The 24,858-nt window shown below is 43.0% G+C and overlaps 1 protein-coding gene across 2 annotated transcripts in view; it reads right to left on the reverse strand.

The window, feature by feature from the left end:
* The window catches only part of BABAM2 (BRISC and BRCA1 A complex member 2), a 2,993,168-nt gene that overhangs the window by 481,209 nt on the left and 2,487,101 nt on the right, over positions 1–24,858 (reverse strand). For both annotated transcript variants that reach the window (XM_044085207.1, XM_044085201.1), the window contains exon 9: positions 13,560–13,630. In XM_044085207.1, the coding sequence (XP_043941142.1) occupies positions 13,560–13,630 (71 nt within the window). The remainder of the gene's footprint in view (positions 1–13,559; positions 13,631–24,858) is intronic.

Raw genomic sequence — 24,858 nt, forward strand, 5'->3', positions numbered from 1 at the left:
GCTGTACGCCATTCTGTGGGCACATATCCTGTAGTGAGGCTGAGATTGTATAGCTGTTTTATTTGAGGGATTAGTTCCTCTTGGAGTTCATGTAGGACACAACCTGGGACGCCATCTGGTCCCATGGAAGTAGTGTTTTTTGCTTTGGAGAGGGCAGCCTTCACCTGAGCACCAGAGATGTTTGGGAGGCAGCCCTCTGCCAGGATAGATACTTGCTCTTTTGGGAGTTTGCACTGAACCTGTCTGCCAGGATATTGGCGATGTCTGTGGGTTCAGTGTATTTTTTGTCATTTAGAATCAACTCAGAACAAGTCTGGGAGTTGCATCCCAGGTTTCTAACATAACTGAAAAAGCCTTATGATTGTCTTTGGTGTCCTGTGCAATTTTTCTCTCGAAGCTGGCCTTGGAGGGTTTTATGAGGGATCGTAATTTTTTGCTAGTACTGATCAGAGATGCCTTCCCTATTAGGGATTTTGCTTTATCATGTAGTAGCTTCCTCCTTCTGTTGTACAGTTTATTTATGGCAGGGGTCCACCAGACTGGACGCCTGCCTTTGGATGATTGGATCTTGGTTTTGTTTGGGATAGCATGATCCATGCATTCCTGGAGATGTCCGTAGAATGCGTTTATATAGGATTCTGCAGTTTGGGCCGTAGTTTCCACTGGCCCTGGGGACTTGAAGGATTCCACTTCGGTTTTGAGAAGTGAGAAGTTCACTTTTGAGAAGTTTTTCACTGTGCTTTTCTGGGCTGGGGTTGGGGTTGGGGTCGGGATGTGGACATCCAGTGAAATTAATTTATGGTCTGATCTTACCAATGAGGGATATACTTCTGGTGTGGAGCATAGAGTCCCCATGTTGGTAATGATTAGGTCTAGTATATTGTCCCCTCTTGTGGGAGTGGTGACTAGTTGTTCCATAGCATTTGAGTTTATAATTTCCAGGAACCTTTGGGCTAAGGTGCTGGGGCTTGAGTAGTGCTCCCAGTCAATGTTTGGATAGTTGAAGTCGCCCAATATAATGGTGTTCGGAGAGATCTTCATGTTCTCCAATGTTTTCAGGAAAGCCGAGTGGGATTCCTGACTTTGAGAGGGTGGTCTGTAGGATGCTATAAACTGAAAAGCAGTCTTGCCCACTAATAGTTGCACATGGATGGTCTCCGATACTTCGTGCAATGCCACTAATCTGGAGGTGTGGATATCCTTGATAAATATGGAAACTCCCCCTCCTTTGTGGTTCGGTCTGGGTCTTGGGGCTGAAAAGCATGATATGAGGTATAGCCTGGTAGTGCTGGGGTGCTCTCTGGAGCCTTGAACCAGGTTTCTGTCACTGCACAGATATCAATGTTCTCCATACTGAGGAGAGCTTCGAGTGCATGCATCTTGAGGTTAAGACTTCTGGCGTTTAGCAGCACTACCCTTAGTTTCTTGTTCCTTGTGCTGTCTATGGGGGTGGGTTTGACTTTTGAGCCTTGCCTAAAAAAGGCACTATGGGGGTGGCAAGAGCTTTTGCCAATATCCGAAAGCCCAGTGGTGACAGGTGCAAGCCGTCCCTAGTGAAGCAACGTGGCTTGTCGAGCATGTCATCCCAGGCTGACAGACACTGGATCCCCTTTGAATGACACCAAAATTTTAGCCAAGTGTTAAAATCGATCATTTTGTCTTTGTACTGTGGCATCATTCTAGGTGAGGGTAAGATGCTGCTCAAGGTCAGGGTCATACCAGCCTGGGCTACATGATCAGAGAGCACCTCTATGTCTCTTTTCATGTAGTCCAGGGAGGTACGTCTCAGGTCATTCACACCAGCATGTACAATGACTGAGTCATATTTGTATTTGCTTTGGAGTGACCTGAGTGCTTGCATTATGTGGCGGATCCTAGCACCCGACAGGCAGCTCACCGTGACCTTCTCTTTATTCAGCCTGGTGAGTGGGACGTCAGTGTGTCTGACAATAGAGTCACCTATTACAAGAGTATCAGGTGTGTTATTCAGCCTTAAGGGCTGTGGCTGCTTGGTACACTGACTTTTTGGGTTATGTGTTGTGTGTGTTTTGTTTTGAGGTAGTGTTTGCTTGGGTGTCTGCTTTGGAGGTCTCTGTTGCATAGGTAGATTTTTATTTAGAGCCTCCGAGTATGTTTTTGTGTATTTATGTGTTTGGTTCGCTGATGTGGTGGGACTATGTGATACTGGAATTGTGTTGTGTGAGGTTACCTTCTCCTCCTGACTGGTTACACCAGTTTTGAGATGAGAGAGCTCAGCCTCCAGTTTGGCTAAATAGTTGCATCTCTCACATATATTTGAACCTGTTTGGAGGAGGAGAGGGTTGTCCGTGTACATGAGACAGTTGTAACATTGCCTCAAAATTCCCAAATTCGCCAGCTGGACTGGAGAGGAAACCATTGACTGACCTTTGGACATGCTAGAGTAATATAGGGAAACTGAATTTAAGAAGGACCAATAGAGGACAGGGTAATCGTAGAGAGTATAAGAGTAAGTAGAGCTTATGGTTTAATAGTGCTAACTTGTAGGATTACTTAATTGGACCAGTGAAGGGCCTTAGAATGAGAATATGGTGTTTAAATTGAGAGATAGAGCAGTTCTAAGGGAAAAAGTGAAGAGCAGACTTTGTGGAGCCAGGAATAGTTTAAACCCAATTAGGTGGCACTACCCGCTGTTGCGCTATGCACAAAAACACGCAAAACCGCGCAAAAGAGGGTTTTAAGAGAGGAAGATGAAGGAGTTTTGGAATTGACCCAAAATGGCCAATAAAACTACAGTTTCAAGTCAGTAACAATTCCCACAGGGGCAGGCAGGCTGCTCAATGTTTTTCACTGCCACTGATCAACAGAGAGACTTCCCTTTAGCCCAAGCAAAAAATGGCCTCACAGAAACTTACAAACAGTTCAAGAACAGCAAGCCTGTAACTGAACTTTTTTAAATCTCAGAAAAGTGGGGAAAAAAGCAAGATTTTGTTTTGCTTTTTTGTTTTTTCAGAGATAGCAGAGGTTCACAAGTATCAACAAGTTATAACAGTGCAGTAAATGACCCCACACAAGAGTGCTAGGCCAAAGACAGATAAAATGCAAGTTTTGAGAAAAAAACAATTTTAAAAATAAGTGCAAACAGGAAATTCAGTAAACAGCTCTAGGTTGTGCTCTAAATACAGTTACTAATGCAGAAATCAAGTTTAACAAGCCAGAAAATGCTCAAAATAGGCGGCTATGCAGAAAAACTTAGCAAATAAACAGAGGAAAAATACTTAAAATCTCAAAAGTGGCTCCTTTCTTCTCTCAGCATTTTCTCCTCTTGGTGGGTGCTTCACCAACAGGTGAGAATTGCATTTGTATTTATCTTCATGTAATTATGTCATTTTTATGAAATGTTTGAAATATAGGTGAATTACACTTTTTACATACATATTTATATATTTATATATTTAATTTTTAAAACATTATATGAGATATATTATTTCTGCATAATAGTAGCATACACATGTATATATTTTTTAGATAGTGGGTAATTTATAAATTTTACATTTTTTTATATTTTATTATATATTTATTATACATATTTATTATATGTCATATATATTTCATTCATCCAGTTATGCATTTGTCTACTTGATGTCATCTGTAACGTTAGGAAATAGTGATTCTAATTACAATTATATTTAGCAGTCCAGCAATTGTAATTGTCATTAATACTTCTGTGCCTTTAAATTCTGTAATGTTTTTGGGCGCCAAAAAAGTTTTAAATTGCTTGTTTTGAACCAATGGTTCAGTTCTGATGAAGCCCGGATATGCTGGGTGAAAGCGCTTAACTGACTTTCGTGCGTACATCAACTGATTTTCGTTTGTATATTTACAGCACTTGCTGCTTTCAGTTTTAAACAGCTTTAATAAAGTGAAGATTTATTTCATCGCTCTGTCCTTGCCAGCTGTTATCTGTTCCAATGGAGTGATGGCACTTATTGGTGTACTCGTGTTATCTTTCTGAGTTACCGACTTGGGTTTTCAGTTGAAGGAGGATGCGGGCAGACCTGGTTAGCTGATATCATTTTTCTTCACCAAGAACCACCATTAACTACACTTTCTTACATGTTGCTTCCCCCTTGGACATCACTGTTATATTAATGTTGTCAAATGTTTGCCTCCCCATCCACAAATCAACACTGATCCATATGTATTAAGTAAGACAAAAGCTTTGACAGTGTCTTAACTAATACATACAAGCAGTTTATAATCATTGTTTAAAATTAAAATAAGTATAAATGTATGAAGTTGGGCCTGAAGGGTCCTTACCATCTTTGTGTAATACAATCACCACAGCTTTCTTCCAAGACCCTGCCCCCCCCTACACACACACACACACACACACACACACACACACACACACACACAGACACACACACACTTAAAAAAGTGACTGCATTGAGGATAATCTGGTAAGGTGGAGTACAGGGACAAAGCACTGACTGCAAGACAAAGAATCAAGTGCGATTAGTGACTTGGGTGCTGGAAGAGCTAAACATGAGAGGGAGGGAGTGAATGGCTTATGCCAGCTCATTCATCCATGAAGGAGGAGGATGCTGGGCTTGGATAGCTGATATGATTCTGTGCAGGCAGAGGTCTGCACACAGCTAATGGCCATAGGACCACCAGAAAAAAAGGATATACAAAAAAAAAATCTGCACTCCACTCGCTCCCAATGAGAACCGTACGAGGGGAATAATAGTCTTAGGTGCATTTTATCACTAATCCCATTATCACTGTCTAAACACACTACACTGAATATTGAAGATAGACTTGACATATTTCCTTTTAAATACCACTACCAAACATAGGGTTTCAAAGATGTTATGTTATCACTGCCTGGTGTGATGCATTACACCTGGTTTCTGCTAGGAGTAATTATATGACTTCTGTTCAGGCTGGACTATGCAATACATATCTAAACTATACATTTGCTGGTATGTAAGTATTATACATTTCTCAAGAATACGTAAGTTATTTTTTTAACACTGGAGTTATGCTTTACCTAAATTAAACACACAAACAAAGAATTACACTACCTGAAGATAAACTTTTCTTTCTATACCTGGAATCACCAACTAAGTGCACTGCATAGCTGAGAATTAGAAGTTATGTACCTACCATAACGTTCCATGTTAGTTGTCTTCTCTCGCCTTCTTTCTTGCTGGATGGGTTCGGAGCCGATCCTCGGCTCCGACTCGGCACTAGCTTTAGCTCGAGAACTCCTTTTACCAGCTCGAGGCAACCCTATATCCCATGATGCAAGGCGGAACTACCTCAGATCTCGTTTGGCAGCTAACTAACCCTGCTAAAGATTTATCCTAATATAATTAGGAACTATGGTTCCTAAAAGAAGTCCTCATAACAATGCTCCAGAGGAAGCAATCTAATAGGAACTCTCCAAGATCTGTCCAGGCCAGGGGGAAGGAGGGAGGGACGCAAGAAAGAAGGCGAGAGAAGACAACTAACATGGAACGTTATGGTAGGTACATAACTTCTAAATGTTAAGTTGTCAATCTCGCCTTCATTCTTGCTGGATGGGACCGCGTCCCTAGCACCTGTATCCCGGTGGCTCAATGGAACAGACTCTTGAGAACAGTGGAACCAAAACTGGCCCTATCTCTGGAGGCCAAATCCAACTTGTAATGAGACACAAAGGTATGAGGCGTGGCCCAAGTAGCTGCTGCACAAATAGTGTCAATGGGGAGTCTATCCTGAAAGGCTACAGAAGTGGATAGACTCCTGGTCGAATGTGCTTTTGGCTTAGAAGATAGTTGTTTGCCCTTAGAGAGTACACATAGGAAATGGTGGAAGTCAACCATCTAGATAAGGTCACTTTAGATACTGGAAGACCCAACCTGTTTTCTGCATAGGAGACAAACAATTGGTCTGATTTTCTAATTTGTTTAGTCCTATGTAAGTAGTACCTGAGCTGACGATGAACATCCAAAAATGCAGCTTCTGTTCAGCTCTGTCAGAATAGTTAGGAAAGAAAACTGGTAGATCAATAGATTGGTTAATATTGGCTTGAGATACCACCTTGGGAAGAAAGGAAGGGTTAGTTCTGAGCGAAACCCTATCCTTATGAAACACCAGATAAGGTGAACGAATACAGAGGGCCTGAATCTCAGAAACTCTTCTTGCAGAAGTAACAGCCAGCAAAAATATAGTTTTCCATGTCAACAACTTTAAAGAACACGTAGCAGACGGTTCGAAAGGAGGTAGAATTAGGGATGTCAACATTAAGTTCAGATCCCATTGCGGAGGAGGATGTTTCACAGGCGGTTTTAGGAGAAAAACTCCTCTCAAAAAGGCTTTGCATAACCTATGAGACATGATGTTATTGTCCTGCAAGCCAACATGAAATTTGGAAATAGCAGCCAGTTGTACTTTGACTGTAGATGATGACGATCCCGAATGAAAACCTCCGCCAGGAAATCCAAAACAGAATGTATAGGAGCGGTGAAAGGATCAATATTTCTGGCGTTTGCCCAAATAGAAAAACGTCGCCACTTGCTAGCATAAACAGTTCTAGTGGACGACTTTAAAGAAGACACTAAAATGTCTCTGACTGAGTCAGAAATCATTGGTAGCCTGGCTAGGGAAGGAAGTGGAGCAACCAAGCAGTGAGGTTGAGAGAATGAATGGCCCAGTGCTGCTGACCCGACTGGTGGATCAAAAGATCCGGAACTGGGTCCAGATGCCAGGGCTGCACCAGAAGGTGATGATGTAGAGACGGAAACCAAATTTGTCGAGGCCAATATGGAGCAATGAGGATCAATTTGGCTCTCAACATGGTGGCTTTCTGAATGACTTGTGGAATCAATGGAAAGGGAGGAAAGGCATAAAGAAGTCCCCGAGGCCAATCCTGGGTTAGAGAGTCTCTCAAGGGTTGGCCTGGAAGAGGAAATAGTGTGAAGTAATCTGGGCACTTGCTGTTTTGAGGGGTAGCGAAAAGATCGCAACAAGGGGTGCCCCACTTCAGAAAAATCTGATCCACTACAGACTGATTGAGAGACCACTCATGAGGCATCAGAATAGATCTGCTTAGCCTGTCCGCCAATAGGTTGGACCTGCCGGGGATGTGCGTTGCTATCAGAAACCGCTGAGAAGAGATCGCCCATTGCCAAAGTCTGAGAGCTTCTCGACATAAGGGATAGGACCTGGTTCCGCCCTGTTTGTTGATGTACCAGACCACGGACATGTTGTCCGTCTGTACTGCAATAGTCCCTGTGGGAAGAAAGTCGTTGAGGGCTTGCAACGTTAAAAGCACTGCTCTCATCTCCAGGACATTTATGTGCAGGTGGTATTCTATGGGTTGCCACGTCCGTGGACCATCCTGCCCTGATAATGCCCCCACCCGATCAGAGAGGCATCCGTGGTGACTGTGGCAACTGGAGGAGGGGAACAAAGGGTCGGCCCTGATGAAGAAGAGGGAAGATATCCACCATCGTAGATGAGCCCTGCAAGACTGTGTCACTAAGATCTCGTGTCTCATGGGCAGATCGTGGTACGACCACTGCGTGAACAACATCCACTGCAGGAGACGCATGTGGAAGCGAGCCAGTGGAAGAAGAACAATGGCTGCAGCCATTAGGCCTAGAACTTTCAAGACAAACCTGGCTTTGACCTTGTTGCTTTGTAACAGAAGCTGAACAAATTTCTGGATGTCCAGAATCCTTTGATTTGTTAGCCTGGCTAACATTCTGACGGTATCTAATTCTGCGCCTATAAAGGTGATAGATTGGCAAGGCAGCAGAGAGGATTTTTCGAAATTCACCGAAATTCCTAGACTCTTGCAAAGCTGTAAGGTGTAGTCTCTGGACCGAAGAAGCTGATCCTTGGAGGTGGCGGAGAGGAGCCAGTCGTCCAAATAAGGAAACACTTGGAATCCTCGGCGTCTCAGGTGAGCTGTGACCACTGCCATGCATTTGGTGAACACTCTGGGGGCTGAAGTGAGGCCAAAGGGCAGTGCTCTGAATTGGTAATGACTGGCTCCCAGCCGAAAGCGGAGAAACCTTCTGGAGCGTCTGTGAATCTTTATATGATAGTACGCATCCTGAAGGTCTATCGAGCACATCCAGTTGTCCTTGCCCAGAAAGGGCAGAATGGATTGCAGCGTGACCATCCGGAATCTTGCCTTTCTGACAGACTTTTTTAGTCTGCTTAGGTCTAGTATTGGTCTCCAATCTCCCGTCCTTTTGGGGACCAAAAGAATCTTGAGTAGAAGCCGGATCCTACTTGGTCTGCCGGCACTGTTTGGATGGCTCTTTTTCCCAGGAGTTTTGAAACTTCCTGTTTTGCCAAATCCCTTTGACCGGGTGAGATGTCTGGAAGGGATTGTAGAGGTACAGGAAACCTTCAAGGGGATTTTGTAACCCTCGGATATAATCGACTGTACCCACTTGTCTTGTGATAGGGATTGCCAGGCTACTGGGTACAGCGAAATTCTTCCCCCAACTGCCTCCAAGGGTGGACAGTCGGGCAACACCTCAGGGATGCTGAAAGGGCTTCTCAGGAAGAGGCTCCCTGTTGCCCTGGTTCTGAGGACCCCTGCTTCTAGGGCGGCGTCTATTATTGTTACCCCCTCTGCCTCTGGGGGTAAACTGACCACGTGTGTCCGGTGTAGCTCCTTGGGCTTTACGGAACCACATCTTCCCCCCCTTCTGACCCTTGGGATATGGTCTAGAAGGAGTGGAAAACTGGACTCCAACGGCAGAAAGAGTTTTACCGTCCTGTTCACATCTGGTCAAAGTATCCTTCACCTGAGGTCCGAACAAAGCCGAACCGTCAAAGGGGTGTTGGTGAAGGACGCCTTAAAGGGGTCCGCAAAATTACACAGCCGCATCCAGGCTTGGCGTCTAAGAGCAACACCTGTGCCTGCGGCCCTACTGTTCCATCGGCTGCATAAGATATGAGCCGCATGGAGGAGTTAGATATCGAATTCAGGATAGCTAGCTGAGAGGCAATCTTTCCTGAGCCCCAGCAGCTGAAGGATCCTGGACTACTTCTCCCAGTTCCTTGAGAATATCTCGTTGAAGCCTGGTGAAGTGACAAAGGTAATTCAGCAAACGCATTGCAAAGGTCGCTGAAGAAAACATCCGCTTTCCATACCTGTCCATGGTCCTAGAATCCTTATTAGGAGGATGGACAGGTACTGGAGGATCCGCCAGTTCCTTCTTAGTGGCCGCCACCACCATAGCATCCACAGAGACACCTTTGGACAGGAACTGTTTGTCCGAAGGGGCCGTGATGAACTTGGATGGTCTCCTGGGGACAGGTTCCACAGAATCTGGAGCCACGCCTTCCGAGCCACTACTTGCATGAGTGGGTCGAAGGCGGAGACACCCAGGAGGTGGAGGGTCGGGATCCAAAAGCCTCCAGGTATACCGACTCATCCTCGGAGGGGTCAATGGAGGGCCAATTCCCCTCTGTTTGAGGAGCTCAAGGATGTCTGAAAATGAGACATCCTCAGAGGGGACCGAGGGAACCCTCCGACTCATCTAAGTCGGTATCAGATGTAGTAGACTCAGGGAGTCTGTGTGTTTCCTCTTACGTCCTCTTCCGAGGGGGTTCCCCTGCAGGGTCAGGAGAAACCTCGGAAGAGGAGGAAATTCCCAGTGGGGAAACCTGGGGCGATGGATCCCTGGGCCTGAGAGCAAGAGGCTGGCAAGAGGCATCTGCAGGCACTGATGAGGGAGGAGCTAGAGGGATAGACCGTTGACCAGGCTTAGAGGCCAGGACACTCCTCATCACCTCAAAGGCTCCTCTCCCCGGGAGACCTGAACACACCCGCTCCGAAGAAACAGGAATGGTCGGCTCCAAGGAGAGAGAAGGCTCCGAGGCCGATGTCGGCGCCGAGCTTACCAAAGCCGAAGCTCCGAGAGGGAGAGCGGGGTCGGACAAGGGTCCGATGCCACTAGCCCCCTCGGAGCCGACAGTGGAAACCCGACGACCGGATCCCTCTAAGGAAAGTCTCAAGGAGGAGATCGGAGCCGAGGATGTCGGAGCCGAAGGATGTATCGGCTCCGGCATCGAAACAGTCGCTGTCCCAAGAAGCTCTGGCTCCGAACACTGGTGTGGAGTCGGAGGAGGAATCTCAAGAATTGGGGCTGTAGCCGAAGTCTGTTGAGACGGGCTATGGAGCATTTGGGCCAGTGCCTGAGACTTCAACAGCCTGCTTACCACCCTCTCCAAATCGTGGTCAGACAGCCTGGAAGATCTCGAAGATCGGCTCCGATGGCTCCGCTCCGACAAAAGAGGAGACCCCGGAGCCGAGTGAATACTTAGTATCGAAGGGGACCGGGATCTCTTGCGGGCCGGAGCCATCGGAGCCGAGGTCCCTAGAACCCCAGATGGAGCCGAGGATCTCTCGGCTCCGATGCTGGATAAAGTGTCGGCTCCAGCCGGCCGACAAGGCAACAGTAGTCAGGGTATCGGAGCCGGCCGGCACCGAACCCACTACTTTAGCAGAAGAAGTATCGGCTCCAGACGGAGCCGATATCGGCTCCGACGGAGCCGGAGCCACCGGAGGAGGCTTGGACACTGTAGCCTGAGCCTTCGGTGACTTAAGAGGTTTTCCTGCCCCTTGCTTAGGAGGAGAACCTTCAGGTTTTAACAAACCTCGGAGGATCAATTTGTTCCTCCTTTCCTGCAGGACTCTCTGGCTAAAGGCATGACACAACGCACAGGAGTCCTGCAGGTGCAAAGGCCCCAGGCAATACACACAAGAAGTGTGACCGTCTGTCAGGGACATTTTCTGACAGCACTGGTCACACTTCTTGAAGCCTGAGACCTTGCCTTCCTTAGACATCCTAAAAGGATATACACAAACAGTCCCCACAAACACACAACTTAATCCCTACACAGACACACAGGAAGGGAATAACTTGGGGAACTAGGCCTGACTAAAGATTTAACTGAAAAAACTATTTTAAAAGAGGAAGGGAATAGGGTGGGCTGTACTAAATACAGGCTAACCTAACACTGAAGGGAAATTAAACCCCTAACTAAACTTTTTCTTCTTTAACAAGAAAAAACTTACCTCAGCTGGCAAAGGAGACCTCTTTCGCTAAGCGGCAAACGAGATCTGAGGTAGTTCCGCCTTGCATCATGGGATATAGGGTTGCCTCGAGCTGGTAAAAGGAGTTCTCGAGCTAAAGCTAGTGCCGAGTCGGAGCCGAGGATCGGCTCCGAACCCATCCAGCAAGAATGAAGGCGAGATTGACAACTTAACATCTATAACATGTTCATTAACTTTTCTGATGGCAGTGCTGTAAAGAAATTTTCTTGCTTTGATTTCTGCTTTTCAGTTCATAACAAACATATATTTCACATTTTTTCAGGTTGACAAACTCAGTATGTAGCTGAATTGTATAATTAATGTGTACTTATAAATATGAACCAATACTACTCTTCTAAAAAACAGAAGTATTCTCTGTTATTTAAATGTTACGAGTAAATATGTAAATTTGACTTATCTTAAAACACATGCACATATTTAAGATTCTGCTGTCTGCTTTCTCAAAATGTTATAATGTTTTGCAATGTGCAGTATAAAGCTGACCAACCAGCTTAAAATCTCTTATGAATACACTAAAGCAGAAGACAGATATTGTCCTTTGTAGTGTAGGTCAGGCTAATTATGGCCTTCTACAATTACCAAAGTGCAATATTTGCAAAACAGTTGGCTGAAAGCAAAAAGAGCAGCTTTCAATTTCCTTCAAAATAACGTGTGAAAACTATCAAAAACATAAATATGTAAAGTTGTTGTGCCTTCAGGGCAGAAAAGAATATACATTCCAATATAAATGTGATATCTAGTTTTAGATGTTATGGCATACAGATGACATTTACAATGACTCCATTAAAATTAAAGACAAGGTTTTCTCCTTTGCCTTTGATGGTATGAACCAAATCTAATACCACTGCATATGTAAGTATGCCAGTACCATTCTCTGAAAATGTTATATCACTATGGAGAAAAAGGTATTTATATTCATAGTGCAACTACAACCAAAACAGTAGTTTGAAAAAGCCTGTGAAAATGATCAGTAGCAAAGGTATTAAGAGCCTGAATTTCCATAACACATTTAGTGGTCCCAGTTTTGGTGGGAATATTTTGGCCAGACATTCAATCCCAGTCATTTCTGGCTACCTTCCCTATGAAGTGTTGAAGCATCACTATAGAGTTCAGTAACAAGCACAGACATTTTAGCTGTTGCACAAAATCTTCCAGGTCAAAATTACACAACAGCATTGACACAATTCATAATATGGGATGGTAAGATGAAGGTGTGGAACTGCACTCCAAACCAGCAAAGGCCAGAACACTGGTTTCCTAATAATAAGTGTACAAGAGTATTTACTGGCCACACACAGACACACAACTGTGATATTGCACTAATATATTGCCTCAGTCTGCAAAGCAACAAAACATAAAGTAAAACAGCAGTCAGAGCACTTATAAGGGAAAATGAGCTGTCACAATTTTTTATATTCCCGAAAACACTACAGAACCAATGAAAACATTTAATCTGTGTCTAAACTGGCAAAACCAGCCAGCTCACTACAAAAAAAAAAAAAGCAGACTGGTTACATGGACTTCTAGATCTACTTCTACAAGAAACTATTCACTGTGTTCGGTGGCACATTATACCATCTTCAGCAATAAAAGTTGGTGAGAACTTCTGAATGTGAATCTCTTTTGCATAAATATGCTGCTTAAAAACCAGTGAATCATAACCCCTTTTAGAATCATATGATATTAGTCTTTATCGCAGCTCTGGATTCAAAGAGAAGCCGAACCCCAGATAACACAATTATGCTGTTACAGATAGCAAGATATAAAATAAAAATGGAAAAGAGAGACAGAAATAATATTATGAGGTCAAAGACAAACTGATTTTCATGTTGTGATTACTATATTTTAGAATCATAATTATTTTAGGCCATTTTTTATCATTTATCTTTAGATCGGAGTATTTTTCCTTGCATGGGCGTGTCACCAGCTTAGCCATCTATACAGTGGCTTCAGCAGACCAAAAGAGGAGGGGAACCTGCCATTCTGGGTTGATGTTTTATCCTAACTTCCCATTTTTCCAATGGCAGCCTAACATGTACTTTTAACATTCCAGTTGCTAATGTGTAGGCACCTCCATGCATGTGCCAAAAACCTGGCTACAGCAAAAGAATGGTCTTCTTTGCCTCAGCATGAGTCTTGTCCTTTGCGCTGACTTGCAACAACACCCATCCTCTGCGTGGTGTCAGTACTGCAAGGGAACTGAACTTCGTCCCTCTCCCAGAATGGGTGAACCAGTTTAACTGCTCAGATCCAGGTAATTAGCCAATACTGGAACATCTGGGTTGCAGTCAGGGCTTCAACCTTTGGAACCACAAAATGGGATATAGGTACAGTATGACTATTGCATTTCAATAACCCTTATACAGAGAACATCAGATATGAAATGCAGTTTAGCAACATTTTACCTGTACGTTATCTACTTAGGTGGTAATAAAGACATACTTACGTTCCAAAATAACTAAGGAAAGCTGCAATGTATTCTCTTCTTTTGTGATACCCTTGTATTACATACTGCACCTGCAAAATATAACAGTAACATATAATGAAATGCAAAGCTAACATTTACACTACTGCCTTGTGAAACACAAGTAAAACTGGATTTACTTCATAAGGTTGTATACTTTTTCAAGTTGAATTAGTATTTGTCTGTATGAAAAAATTCAAAAAATAATGAGTTATTCAACTGCCAGTCATGAGGCAACTTCACTAACATGAAACACATTTACTAATAAATAACTCTCAAATCAATAATATGAAATGATTTATTAATAAATAATTCATAAAGGAACAAATCATAAAAAAGTATATATAGTTTTTAATTTAGAAAACATCTTCACAATGTAAGAAATAATTCATCAAGGCAAAAGTACAAATGTATGAACCCAGCCACTGGGGATGCACAAGCCAGTGCATTTCTTTGTGCCAGTCCCAAGCCCGGATAAATGGGGAGGGTTGCGTCAGGAAGGGCATCCGGCGTAAAACCTCTGCCAAAAATTACTGATGCGGAGAACTTTTCATAATTACATACCGGATAGGTCAAGGTTCGGGTTAAAAACGACCGCCACCAGTACTGTTAGCCAACAGGGTGCTGGCGGAAATTGGGCTACTGTTGGCCGAAGAAGAAGAGGAGGGGGAAGGCATGCCCAAAGGCAGGAAGAGAGGAGGAAGGTTAGGAGTGTAGTACTGAGGGTAGGAACACTGAATGTTGGCAGTATGACTGGTATAGGGAGAGAGCTAGCTGATATGATGGAGAGAAGGAAGGTTGATATATTGTGCATGCAAGAGACCAGATGGAAGGGAAGCAAGGCCAAGTGTATAGGAGGCGGGTTCAAATTGTTCTATCATGGTGTGGATGGCAGAAGAAATGGGGTAGGGGTTATCCTAACGGAACAGTATGCCAAGAGTGTTTTGGAGGTGAAGAGGGTGTCTGATAGAGTGATGTTTATGAAGCTTGAAATTGATGGTGTCATGATGAATGTTGTTAGTGCATACGCTCCACAAGTTGGGTATGCGATGGATGAGAAAGAAAAATTTTGGAGTGAGTTGGATGAAGTGGTGGTTAGTGTACCCAAGGGTGAGAGACTAGTGATTGGAGCAGACTTCAATGGGCATGTTGGTGAAGTGAACAGAGGGGATGAGGAAGTGATGGGTAGGTATGGTGTTAAGGACAGGAATGCAGAAGGTCAGATGATTGTGGATTTTGCGAAAAGGATGGACATGGCTGTGGTGAATACGTATTTTAAGAAGAGGGAGGAGCATAGGGTGGCGTACAAGAGTGGAGGAAGATGCACACATGTGGGTTATATCCCATGTAGGAGGGCCAGTCTGAAGGAGATTGGAGACTGTAAAGTGGTGACTTTGGAAAGTGTAGTTAAGCAGCATAGAATGGTGGTCTGCAGGATGATGTTGGTGATCAAGAAGCGGAGTAGGAGTGTGAAAGCAGTGCCAAGGATTAAATGGTGGAAGTTAAAAAAGGGTGATTGTGAGGTGGAGTTCAGGGAAGAGTTAAGACAGGCACTGGGAGGCAATGAAGAGTTACCGAATAGCTGGGTAACTACAGCAGAGCTAGTAAGGGAGACTGCTAGGAAGTTGCTTGGTCTGGACAGACGAAGGAGGACAAGGAGACATGGTGGTGGAATGAGGAAGTACAGGAGAGTATACAGAGGAAGAGGCTGGCGAAGAAGAAGTGGGATTGTCAAAGAGATGAAGAAAGTAGACATGAGTATAAGGAGATGCGGCGCATGGCAAAGAGAGAGGTGGCGAAGGCTAAGGATAAGGCATATAGAGAGTTGTATGAGAGATTGGACACTAAAGAGAGAGAAAAGGACCTGTACCGATTGGCTAGACAGAGGGACAGAGCTGGGAAAGATGTGCAGCAGTGATAAAGGATAGTGAGGGAAAGGTACTCACAAGTGAGGAGAGTGTGTTGAGTAGATGGAAAGAGTACTTTGAAGGGCTGATGAATGAAGAGAATGAGAGAGAGAGAGAAGGTTGTATGATGTGGGGATAGTGAATCAGGAAGTGAAGCAGATTAGCAAGGAGGAAGTAAGGACAGCTATGAAGAGGATGAAGAATGGAAAGGCTGTTGGCCCAGATGACATACCAGTGGAAGCATGGAGGTGCTTAGGAGAAATGGCAGTGGAATTTTTAACCAGGATGTTTAATCAAATTTTGGAAAGTCAAAGGATGCCCGAGGAGTGGAGAAAAAGTGTTTTGGCACCTATCTTTAAGAATAAGGGTGATGTGCAGAGCTGCAGTAACTACAGAGGGATAAAACTGATCAGTCACAGCTTGAAGTTATGGGAAAGAGTAGTGGAAGCTAGGTTAAGAAGGGAGGTGATGATTAGTGATCAGCAGTATGGTTTCATGCCAGGAAAGAGCACTGCAGATGCAATATTTGCTCTGAGAGTGTTGTTGGAGAAATACAGAGGTCAGAAGGAGTTGCGTTGTGTCTTTGTGGGCTTAGAGGAAAGCATATGACAGGGTGCCTAGAGAGGAGTTGTGGTATTGTATGAGGAAGTCGGGAGTGGCAGAGAAGTATGTAAGAGTGGTACAGGATATGTACAAGGCTAGTGTGACATTGGTGAGGACTGCGGTGGGAGTGACAGATATGTTTAAGGTGGAAGTGGGATTACATCAAGGATCAGTTCTGAGCCCTTTCTTATTTGCAGTGGTGATGGACAGGTTGATAGATGAGATTAGACAGGAGGCCCCGTGGACTATGATGTTTGCAGATGACATTGTGATATGTAGTGGGAGTAGGGACCAGGTTGAGGAGACCCTGGAGAGGAGGATATATGCTTTAGAGAGGAGGGGAATGAAGGTCAGCAGGGCTAAAACAGAATATATGTGTGTAAATGAGATAGAGGGTAGAGGAATGGTGAGGATGTAGGGAGTAGAGTTGGTAAAGGTGGATGAGTTTAAGTACTTGGGATCAACAGTTCAGAGTAATGGTGAGTGTGGAAGAGAGGTGAAGAAGACAGTACAGGCAGGGTGGAATGGGTGGAGAAGAGTGTCAGGACTGATTTGTGACAGACGGGTACCAATAAGAGTTAAAGGGAAGGTCTACAAGAGGGTAGTGAGACCAGCTATGTTATATGGGTTGGAGACGGTAGCATTATCGAAAAGGCAGGAGTCAGAGCTGGATGTGGCAGAGTTAAAGATGTTAAGATTTGCACTGGGTGTGACTAGGATGGACAGGATAAGGAATCAGTATATTAAAGGGTCAGCTCAGGCTGGACAATTTGGAGACAAAGCAAGAGAGGCGAGATTGCGTTGGTTTGGACATGTGCTGAGGAGGGATGCTGGGTATATTGGGAAAAGGATGCTAATGATGGAGCTGCCAAGTAAGAGGAAAAGAGGAAGGCCTAAGATGAGGTTTATGGATGTGGTGAGAGAGGACATGCAGGCGGTTGGTGTGAAAGAGCATGATGCTGAGGACAGGAAGAAATGGAAACATATGATCCGCTGTGGTGACCCCTAACGGGAACAGCCGAAAGAAGATGATGTTATATGAAAACAAAGAAAAAATCATAACTCAAAATGACACTGTTGATCTATGAGATACCATGTGATAATATACAGATATTTTCAAAAGACCTAAATGCACAGACTTTTTGATGGGTTTAAAATTAAAATAAAATTAACTCACTATTGTGCTAAAATTGAACCAAGTTTTCACTTTTCTTAAAAAGCAAGCAAAACTGATGGAACATTAACTGAAAAGTGTAGTCACAATATTCCCCACCAAAAGAGATTTGGTCATAATGAGGTTTAATCTTTATGCCTGAAAAATACTGTAAATATATCTATGTATAATAACTGGTTAAGGCCTGAAAGATGCACTTCTGGTGTTGTAGAAGTTCAAACTATGATGGCCAAGACCCCAAGGACTAACCTATTCTAACTGCCACACAAAATGCTACTGTAAATCAGCCTGTATTTGATTTACTCATTTTCACCTCCAAGATTAACCATCTTTTATGATAAGCTATTGCATGCATTCACAACTTTCTATTTTATTTCTATGATGCCCTAACTCTCTCCTTCTGCAGGTGGACATGAGCATTTGTGACACCACCGGGTGTACTACACCCGTCATGCACATGGATGGGTGTGTCCAGCCCTCTATGAAGGCTACCAGCATCAGCTTGGGATCACTAAGCCCACATTCCCAGTCCTGGCCATTTTGTAACTGGCTGATCCTAACCACCACTTCACCCCCCCCCATGGATGGGGTGAGCTGGAGCGATATACACATACACACACACACACACACACACACACACACACACACACACACACACACACACACACACATATCCTCCCTCACCTGCTTCTTCCATTGCTCAAGATGTTATATAAACATGAGTCTTCTGAAATGCAGTCAGGACTTTATGCCTCTATGCCACAGAGTCACTTATGAGGAAAAATGATATTTATCACTTAATAATTTAAGTGCGCTGGTCCCTGGCAAGGGTGGATATACTTTATATGAAGATAATTTCATCTAGCCAAGCAACAAACATGTTTCTGGCAGAAACTAGTGCAGATGGAGGACATTCAGAACACCCACATAGACAATGGCAGAATGTAAAAATTCCACAAACAAAGAAGACTGGCCTTGAATCCTGGCTCTGTGGGACATATATCTTACAACTGAGCTATTATGCTGTCCTCTTCACATAAACTCTGACCTCCAGCTTCCTTTTTTTTTTTAAATGTCTCTTTCTGTGCTTAAATGTTACCCCCTGGACTTTGACCCTTTCAAGATTCCAGGAAGTGTTCATGATGGCTCACTTCCTGCTTTTCCTCAAGGATGTATATATGTTAAATTATTTTAATCTCTCTTCACATAGCTTTCCATTCAGACCTTGTAGTATCCTGGTAGGTAGTCCCTGTAGACAGCCTTGAACCACTACATTTTCTTATATGAGTGGTCTAGAAGAATGCAGAGAACATCAAACGGGGGCTATCTGTTCAGAGGGACAACATTCCCTCTCTCTCTCATTAATGGTAATCCTCCCCCATCCTGCGAAATCCAGAATCCCAAACTCGGTTACTACCTTTGTACATTTCTGCACTTATTTTCACCATGAAAAAGAAATACCTGAAGATCTCTATATTTTTTTACTTGTGTGTACTTTACCCTTAATACACTCTCTTTCTCAGATGTTATTTGCTCGCAATAAATTTAAACTGCCATATATTATACATGCATGTTTGCAAAATCCTGTTTCATCCTTTCTACTTTCAGTCTAGAGATGACAGTGCCTTTTAATGAGAAAAATGCTTTTTGTGTTACTTCTGTTCATTTAGAAAGTCAAAACGATATTAAGGAATGGTTCTAGTACTGAGTCCTATTTAACCCCACCATTAACTCATTCTTCTTCCCAGTAAACAGCATTTATCATTACCTCTTGTGTCGTGTGATAAAAAAATTAAGTTATACCCACCTCACTACATGGATGTTCAACTGAACTTTTTTAAAGATACCCATGCCAAAAGTTTTATTAACCCCTAGCAGACCATCTCTTCATCACATCTAGGTTTGCTAATTTGGTTACCCACTCAAAGAACTCAATATGATTTTTCTGATGCGATCTTCCTGCCTTGAATCAATCTGCCCTGGGTCCTATACACAACAGATTTCTTTACATTCTACTAGTGGAGCCAGCACTCATACAGATGGGGAAGCTATGAACAGGAGACCGTCAATACAGAATCTGGCTATTGTCACCATGTGCAGTCTCTGTGCTGTGCTGTTACCATTTCCATTATTCTATACATGCTGAGCAAAAGTTGCTTTCTTACAAACTGTAGTGCCCCTTTATCTTTGTTGCATTCTAGGCTGGTACCAAAACATGTAAGTTTAGTACATGGGTCGTGCCTTTACCCTAATTTTCTCAAGTTTGGGACACATCCATCTGAACCTCCCAGTGTGACTCTGCAAACCTGTATGCCACATGCAGTGAAATGCAGACTGATTCATCCCATGGTGAACTTCAAAATTGATCTTGCAAAGTGGTTGTACTTAGACATATTTATGTGCCTGAAATGAAAAAAGAAGTTCAAAATATCTAACTACAACACAATACTGATATATAAAGTGATCCAATCATAATAAGCTAAATTGCACTAAAATGTGATATGAAAATAAATTTGTACATCGTGCTTTGTACCTTGCTTTTGCAAAACAAGTGTACAGTTCTAATCAACTACACAGAAGAGAAATCAACCATAGATCGCACATTTGCTTCTGTGGCTTGTCTGTATACCCTCCCCTAAGGGCCAAGAAAATAACTCCTTCCACCAACCCCAGATAATGTACTCACATTCAGTACTGGCAGGTCATATTTACTGATTTTACTTATTTAAATGCAAGATGCATTTTTCTTCTCCTGCTCACATACTCCAAAACTGACTGATTATCTGTTACTCTGAGCACATTACACCTTATACCCAGACATTTGTTTTGTACTGTTTCCCTCATTTTACTTCAGAAAAATAATCAGATTTTTATAACCAGTGCTCCGGTGACCAAGTGATTATAATACAACATTGATCTTCAAAGATGGATTGGTACAAACAGGAATTAAGCTAAATAATTCAAATTTATGTCCAGACTCATATTGCTGCTCCAGTTCACCTCAAATGAAGAAAATAGAGACCTAGTTAGGGTGGGCTAAAGGGGGCAATCGCCATGGATAAAAAGTGTTAGGGGATGAGTCTATAATGCACACCAGCATTGAGAAATGCAGCACACAGTTTGCTATAGTCCAAAAAAGGAGAATGAGAGAAAGAGGAGCTTTTTCTTGGGGTTTTCAAGTTGGGGAGGGGCACCAGACCGGGGGATGGCAATGAGTGCAAGAATAGTTAACTACACCTCTGTGCTGTCCCTGCAAATGTATTAAACATTTTCAAATGCTAACCTCTATATCTACAACAATTTCTAAATGTGCAAGCTCATTCCTGAGCAAGTTATGCACAAGTGTTATGTTGTGGATATTCTGGCCTCAGTATTTCAATGTTCCTGAGAGAACCTCAGAAGAAAAATGTACTTATCCAAGTAAAGGAATGTGCCTGTATATATGCTTGTACATAATTTAAAATAAATATGATTTGTTGTTTGCTGTTATTATGGATGAGTCTCAACCCTTCTGGTCTAACAGTTATCTGGGATTTTATATGCTTCCATTATGACCTGCCAAGTTAAAACTTGGCGAGAAATTAATTCGCAGAACACAACTGGTCATTAATTTAACCTAAAGAAAAACTTAAATGTCAGTATTTTACAGGGGGCATCCGACTTTAATACCAACATGGAAGACAACCGCCCAGACACCCTGAACTTATATATACCAACTCCACAAGTAAACTGTGTATTTTATCTCTTTGTGTGTCTTATCACTGTCTTTCTTCTCCCTTTATATTCCCAGCTGCCCAACCTAGCTTGCCAGTAGTAATGAGGACTTGCCCTGCCTGCTGAAAAACAACTTTTCCACATCTTACTGTGATTTCCCCATACTAAGGATCTGAACCTATCCTTCCCTCTGCAACAGTCCCCCCAAGGGAACTAATTAATAAGTGAAAGTATGTACTTTATACCAATGTCTATAGACATATAGTGTGTTATATCCTAGGTTGTAAATTTACTCTCACGAGCCAGGACAGTCAGCAACCAATACTATCTGTTCCTATACCTTGTCTCCCCTTCTCCTTCTTAGACTACAGGTCATTGACTCTTATCCTATCCAACTAAATAGTAAACTTACTGCCCTGCACTCTTTCTTTCAATAGACATTACCACTGCTATACAGCCTTTGTCCACTAGAGGGCAACAGTTTCCTTTAGACCTCCATTCTGGCCCTAATTTAATTTAACTTACCGGCTCTCGGATTCCCATATCCTGTAAGAGCTTACAATCCCACTCTTTCTCCCTTTCTTCTTATATTCCTCACTGCCTATCCTCTCAGTATATTCTAACTACTATCAAGGCTTTGTGTCATCTCACCCTCCCCACCTATACTTACCTTAGCTTACTGCTCCTCTGATTGTTCTCCTAGGGTGAACTCCTCTGTGGCTCATCCCACTCCGGTCGCCCAGCGGGCTCACTCCGCTCCCCTACCCTGCCCCCAAATCCCACTTGCCCCCAGTGGTCCTAAACTTATACATAAACTGCCACACCCCTATACATTAGCATCAACCCCTATCTCCTCCCCCTTAAAGTGCTATCACCTTAACTATACACTAGCACCAACCTCCATCTTCTCCCCCTTAAAGTTCTATCACTCATCTCCCATTATCCATTACCTTACCACCCTATCTACAAGCATCCCTACAGTCTACCTCCCATGCCTACACTAATGGCCCAAGGATACCACAAACCCCTACCTTTATTAATACTCCTAACTATACTAATTATACCCTATCTACTTACTCTCTATGAACACCGTACATAGCTAGGAATTCACACCCACAACAGGCAAACCTCTATTCCTACTCTTAGCTCCCCTCACAGTCTCAGCAACTTCTCCTGCCCAGCAAAGTACTCAGCAGATAAGTTTCATAGACTCACAAACATCTATCATTTTAACCCAACAGCTAGGAAAACCAAGAACCTAATTTTTAAACTTTTACAACTCATCCTAAAAGTACAGGTCCACTCCTTTTTAGATGGTAATATACACCCAAACCCTGGTCCTACCTCAATCACTGCTACACAGCCTGATACACCAACTCCTATCACACACACGCTTACCAAGCCCCCAAACACTCTCCTGATAGCTCATCTTAACATTCGCAGCATTAATAATAAAGTTGCTCACCTGCATGCCCTTATAGATGTACATTATTTTGACATACTCTGTCTGAAACATGGCTTAATCCATCAATACAAGACAGTGCAGTTCTACCCCCTGGCTACAATATCCTGAGACGTGACCATAATAATAAGAAAGGTGGAGGCATAGCCATACTTTATAAGAATGGATTACAAGTCACTTTGCTAGACCCCAAACCTCCACTTTCCAACAATGCAGAGATTCTTCTAACTAAGATTCAGCTTAACAAAAGTAAAGCCATACATCTAATCTGTGTCTATCTTCCCCCAGGCAATAACACCAACACATTAGAGGCCATCCTCAGCTGGCTGTCAAGCAACTACCCCCAAGAAACGATTATACTTGGAGATTTTAACATAAACTGGAACTCCTGTATATCTGAGCAGCCTTCTACTCATATCAACCTATATGGTTTTACCCAAACTATAACATCCCTTACCCGTACCAATAAACCTAACAACAAAACAAGTACCCTTGACTGAATACTCACTAATACTCCCCAACAAAACTATAAAATAGGCACCCTTCCCAGAGGACATAAGTGACCACTTGCTTACCTATCTAATCAGATCTAAAACTGAAGTTCCAAACTCAACCATCTGCAGAACTATTCGCACTAACAAAAACTTTAACCCTGCTCACTTTCAAACTGAACTAAGTGCCTGTGACTGGTCACCCCTGAAACACCTCCCACTAGATAATGCAGTGAAATACTTTAATTCGAAATTTCTTTCCATTTTAAACTGCCATGCCCCATTACGCAAAGTTAGAATCAGAACTAAACCAGCACCATGGCTCACCAAAACTACCAAACAAAAAATCCTCCAAAGAAATAAACAATGGGCCAAATGGCGTTCAACAAAAAGCCCCTCAGATCACTTACAATTCAGACAGCTAAGAAACGAAACAAAAAAAGCCATATTAGCTGATAAAAGAAACTATTACTACCAGCTTCAACAAACCCACCAAAATAATCCTCAAAAATTCTGGCTGGGCATCAATAACCTCCTACTCCCTGGATGCTCAAGCACTCCCACTCCCTCTGGCTCTGATCACAACAATCCCATCCAAATAGCCGACTCATTTAACACATTTTTCACTGAAACAATACAATCCCTAGCCAACCAGCTATCCCCTAGCACCTCATGCTCTACCACAACCTCTACCAATAATCCTCCTCCATTTCATTTTCTGTGAGTGCCCATATCGCTCATCTTTAACCTTATCCAGAAACTTAAACCCACCACACTTTCTGCAGATCTACTACCTGCAGAATACCTGCAAAAAGCTCCTAAAATCATAGCCTACCCTATATCCATCCTCATTAACAGAACTATTTCTGAAGGAACTATCCCCTTAATCTGGAAAGTCTCTCACATCATCCCCCTGCACAAAGGTGGTAACTCCAAGGAGTTCTCCTATTATAGGCCCATAGCCATACTATCTCCTCTGGCAAAAATAATGGAGAAATGTATTCATTTAGAACTGTTAACCTACCTACTTGATCACAATTTACTAGCACCCTGTCAACATGGCTTTAGACCATTTCATAGCACCACCTCTGCTCTCTTATCCTTCACTAACCACATTAATATTAATCGTAATAATGATACTCTATCCTCAGCCCTTTTTATCGACTTGTCTAAAGCATTTGACATGGTTAACCACCACCTCATACACACACTCAAAAACCTGTCATTGGATGCCCTTACTATAGAGTGGTTCAAATCATACCTAAATAATAGGCGACAGGCTGTACTATGGGATAATACTTTATCTTCCCACCTCCCATTAGACCTAGGCGTCCCTCAAGGATCCATATTGGGTCCTTTACGCTTCTCCATCTTTACAAATGACCTCCATTCTGTAATTCCACAAGCTGACTATATCCAATATGCAGATGACTCCACACTCATATGCTCTGCTACTTCCCAATCAGAACTTCAGTCACTAACCCAAAAGACCTTTAGCACAGTCGAAAACTGGCTCCTACAAAGGTGTCTTATCTTAAACCCAAAAAAAACTAAAATGCTACTATTCACCCCCACTCGCAGAACCTCCCCACTTAACTTTACTATTAGTTCAAATAATGGAACTATAATATCTCCTGAGCCAACCACCAAACTACTCGGAGTACTAATAGATAATAACTTGTCTTTTGAACCTCACATTAATAACACCATAAAAACAGTAAATAAGAAACTAGGTTCCCTCTACAGAATCAAACCCTTTCTATCTCCTCTAGCCAGGGTCACCATTGCTCGCACCTACCTTATCTCTACCTTGCTCTATGCCTCCCCTATCTATACCAAAATATGCAGAAGTAATCTGAGTAAACTGTCATCCTCCTACAACAATATTGCCAGATTTGTAGCTGGGTCCTCCTATAGAACTTATCACTGT

Source organism: Protopterus annectens, chromosome 1.part1, assembly GCF_019279795.1.
Source record: "Protopterus annectens isolate FY-2018-M chromosome 1.part1, PAN1.0, whole genome shotgun sequence".
Lineage (NCBI taxonomy): Eukaryota > Metazoa > Chordata > Ceratodontiformes > Protopteridae > Protopterus > Protopterus annectens.